The sequence below is a fragment of the Sinocyclocheilus anshuiensis genome, unplaced genomic scaffold (genome assembly GCF_001515605.1).
Source record: "Sinocyclocheilus anshuiensis isolate Anshui unplaced genomic scaffold, SAMN03320099.WGS_v1.1 scaffold543, whole genome shotgun sequence".
NCBI lineage: Eukaryota > Metazoa > Chordata > Actinopteri > Cypriniformes > Cyprinidae > Sinocyclocheilus > Sinocyclocheilus anshuiensis.
The window spans coordinates 901,602-905,475 of record NW_015552590.1 but is presented as its reverse complement, the minus strand read 5'-3'; the positions used below and the strand labels follow the sequence as shown (position 1 = coordinate 905,475).

Below are 3,874 nucleotides of genomic sequence, written 5' to 3'. Positions count from 1 at the left end.
TATATATATATATATATATATAAATATATATGTAATAATAATAATATTATTAAACGGTAAAAATAATTATTTATATATTTTATTGTAAAAATACATTTCATAAAATAGATGTAATAGTACATTAAGCTTTTAAAGCATCATCTGTATTCATCAAAATACAACTTAAAAATAAGTGTCACTCAATAGAAACTGGAAATGGTGTCAGAAATTAAACAGATTGGGGCAAAAATGGCACCAAAAGTGACAAAAATGTCAGTGAAATTCAAAATAAAAGACTAAAATTGCCCTTTAAGGAATTACTGTATGGTATTTGTAACATTTATTGAAATTAATTATTCTGATAATTCAAATCAAGAATGAGGAATGAGAATTTAATTGATTCAGTTTAACTATTTTACATAAAAGGGTCACACCCTGTGTTTTTAATATGGTTAGAAAAAATATTTAAAAAAATAATGAAATAATGAAAAAAAAATATTTTTAAAAATTAAATAAAGAATATTTTATTTATTTTTATTTTATCTGCAGATAGAAAACAAAATAATAAAACAAGTATTTCACTGATACATTAGGCCAGGGGTGTCAACTGGAGGGCCACAGTCCTGCAGAGTTTTAGCTCCAACCCTAATGAAACACACCTGATCCAGCTAATTACGTCTTTCAGGCTTTTTTGAAAACTACATGGTTTGTGTGTTGGAGCAGGTTTGAACAAAACTCTGCAGGGCTTCAGCCCTCCAGGAACTGAGTTTGACACCCCTGAATTAGGCCATGTTATGCATTTAATGTTTTGCAGAAAGCATATGCCCATTCATGTTTTTCCTCACAAGATCAGATTGAATTATCAGTCGATTCACATTTAGGATTAATTTAGCACCTCAGAGGCTTGTCAATCAAGTAAATAGAGAAAAATAAATATGGTTATTTCTAATCACTGCGCTCTTTGTTTCTGTTTCACTTGGTTAAGCTGGAGAAGTTGATCAAAACGGGCGCTGACATCCTCATGCCTGTCGTGGTGGGCGAGGGCCGCAGGTGCGCTGTGGGAACAGTCGTGGATTATGCGCACTGCGCATTCCAGCAGGTGCAGCTTTTCATCACCAGTTCATCCCGTATTCCAGATCTTCTGAAATCTCATTTATCACCTCAACCAATTATGCTCCACTCACTAGACTGGTTCCACTTTCCCACCAGAACCAGCGCATGGCCCACACCCCGTACCATGCCCTCAACAAGCATGAGAGACAAGCCTATAACGCCCGCCGGCAGTTGCTAGGCCTCATGGGAGATCTGCTGAGACGGGCGGCGATGAGAATGGAGAAGGAACGGAGCCAAGATGTACTCGGTGAGACTGGCCGATCGTTTCTATAAATGCGCAGTGCTTTATGGATTTTGTCTCACTGCCATCAGGGTTTCTGCAAACGTTCGAAGGAGTTTGTGTCTTATCGACTGAAATCACAGGGTGCTAATTTGTGTGTTTGTCTGTTGTTTGAGGTATCAGTCCCACAGAGAAGTTTGTATCTACCAGATCAGTATTATTAATATTATTGTTACTATTAGTAGTAGTATTTATAATAATTAGATATATTAAAGGAGTCATATGATGCGATTTCAATTTTTCCTTTCTCTTTCGGCCAATCACAACGCACTGGATAGCTGGCCAATCACAGCACACCTCGCTTTTCAGACCGATGAGCTTTGTAAAAATCGACGTGTTTCAAAAAGGCGGGGCATAGAGGAGAAACAATAATCTACAGTATGTGGAAAATAATGTTTTTTTTTTTTCTTTAAACCGTATAAACACATTTCATTACACCAAATACACCAAATAATATTCTTTTTAGCAGCATCATATGACCCCTTTAAGTATAAAATTAAAAATTATATTAGAAACATCAACCTAAATTATTTATGAATTGATTTTATAGGTAATTTTTTTAAATAAATGTATCATAAATATACTTATTCTATTTATATAATAATTTAGATGGATTTTTCTAAATGTTTCTAAATGAATATACAATAAATAATTCTATATATTCTAAATAAAATATAGATGTATAATTAGTTCTGGGCAATGATTAATCACGATTAATCACACCCAAAATTAAAGTTTTTGTTTATATAATATGTGTGAATACTGTGTATATTTATTATGTATATATAAAGACACACACATACAGTATATATTTTGATATATATTATATTATGTATATATATGTTTATAATCTTATAATATATATTATATATACAGTACATATATTTATTATATAAACATAACATATTTTTTTAAATATATACATGCATGTGTATGTATTTATATATACATATTAAATAAACAGTATAATCACATATTATGTACACGCAAAAAAATTATTTTGGATGCGATTAATCATGATTAATCGTTGCCCAGCACTATGTATAATATAAGTGTAATAAGCATTCCTGTTGGTTGATTTAAAGGGTTAGTTCACCCAAAAATGAAAATTAGTCCATGTTTTACTCACCCTCAAAGCATCCTAGGTGTATATGACTTTTTTCTTTCAGACGAATCCAATCGGAGTTATATTAAAAATTGTCCTTGATCTTTCAAGCTTTACCATGGCATGGGCGGGTGTTTATGTTCAACAGTCTAAAAGTAGTCAAATAAAGCGCATCCAACCATACTAAAACGTGCCTCACATGGCTCTGGGGCGTGAATAAAGGCCTCCTGTAGCGTATCGATGCATTTTTGTAAAAAAATATCCATATTTAAAACGATATAAACAGTTTTGTGTAACTTCCGCTTACTCCCATTCTAACGCTTGGAGGAGCCAGGACAATATTTAATATAACTCCAATTGGATTCGTCTGAAAGAAGAAAGTCATAAAACATGGACAAATTATCATTGTTGGGTGAACTAACCCTTTAACAAGATGTTATAATAGTATGTCATTCAGAATAATTAATAATAAGTAAAAAAAAAAATCATTATTAAAAATGTATAATTTTTAATTAAGAATTACTATTTATTATTCTAAATATATTACTGAGCATGTGTCAATTTATTCTTTATATTGTAAATAATAAAAGTAATGTATATGCCTAATATGCATTCCTGTTGGTTGATTTAACAAAATGTTATAATAGTGTGTAATTTTGAATGATTAATAATAAATAATACCTGTCATAATCATATTCTAAATATATTAAGGAACACATATTAAAATTAATGTATTCTAAATAAAAATATTATAACAAAATGTTATAACAATATGCAATTATTATAAATAAATAATTTTACAATATATAAAAAAATATAATTGTAATAATAATAAATAGTAGTCATTAAAATATTAATTTTAGTTCTGTCATGAAACTATAGAGGGTGCAGTATCTGCAGAGGCTGACATAATGACATCATTATCACATGGAGCAGCTGATTGGTTCTTTTTGTATCCAATGAGCTCGGTAGCTGTAGCAGTTGCAGCGCGCTTCAGAAACCCTCCACCTCCCCCAGCTCCGCCTGTATAGATCTATACGGGATAATTCATGTAATATATATAATTCATATAATTCATTGCGTTAGCAGCGCAAAAGGTCGTGGGTTCAATTCCCAGGGAACACACATACTGGTAAAAAATGTATAGCCTGAATGCACTGTAAGTCACTTTGGATAAAAGCGTCTGCTAAATGCATAAATTATTAAATTATTATTATTAATTATTAAATTATATCATAATAAATAAATTTTAAAAGCTTAATTAAAACGATGAAATTCTTAGAAGGAAAAGGTCACACTTTATTTAAGTTCTAATTCTTACTATTAACAAACCATTAACTACGACTTTTACCTCAATAAACTCCTAATTTGCTGCTTATTAATAGTTAGTTAGGTAG

The 3,874-nt window shown here is 30.9% G+C and overlaps 1 protein-coding gene across 1 annotated transcript in view; it reads left to right on the top strand.

The window, feature by feature from the left end:
- Positions 1-3,874, top strand: part of ankmy1 (ankyrin repeat and MYND domain containing 1) — a 17,733-nt gene that overhangs the window by 9,235 nt on the left and 4,624 nt on the right. The window contains exons 12-13 of the mRNA XM_016456407.1: positions 965-1,078; positions 1,189-1,339. Of these exons, the coding sequence (XP_016311893.1) occupies positions 965-1,078; positions 1,189-1,339 (265 nt within the window). The remainder of the gene's footprint in view (positions 1-964; positions 1,079-1,188; positions 1,340-3,874) is intronic.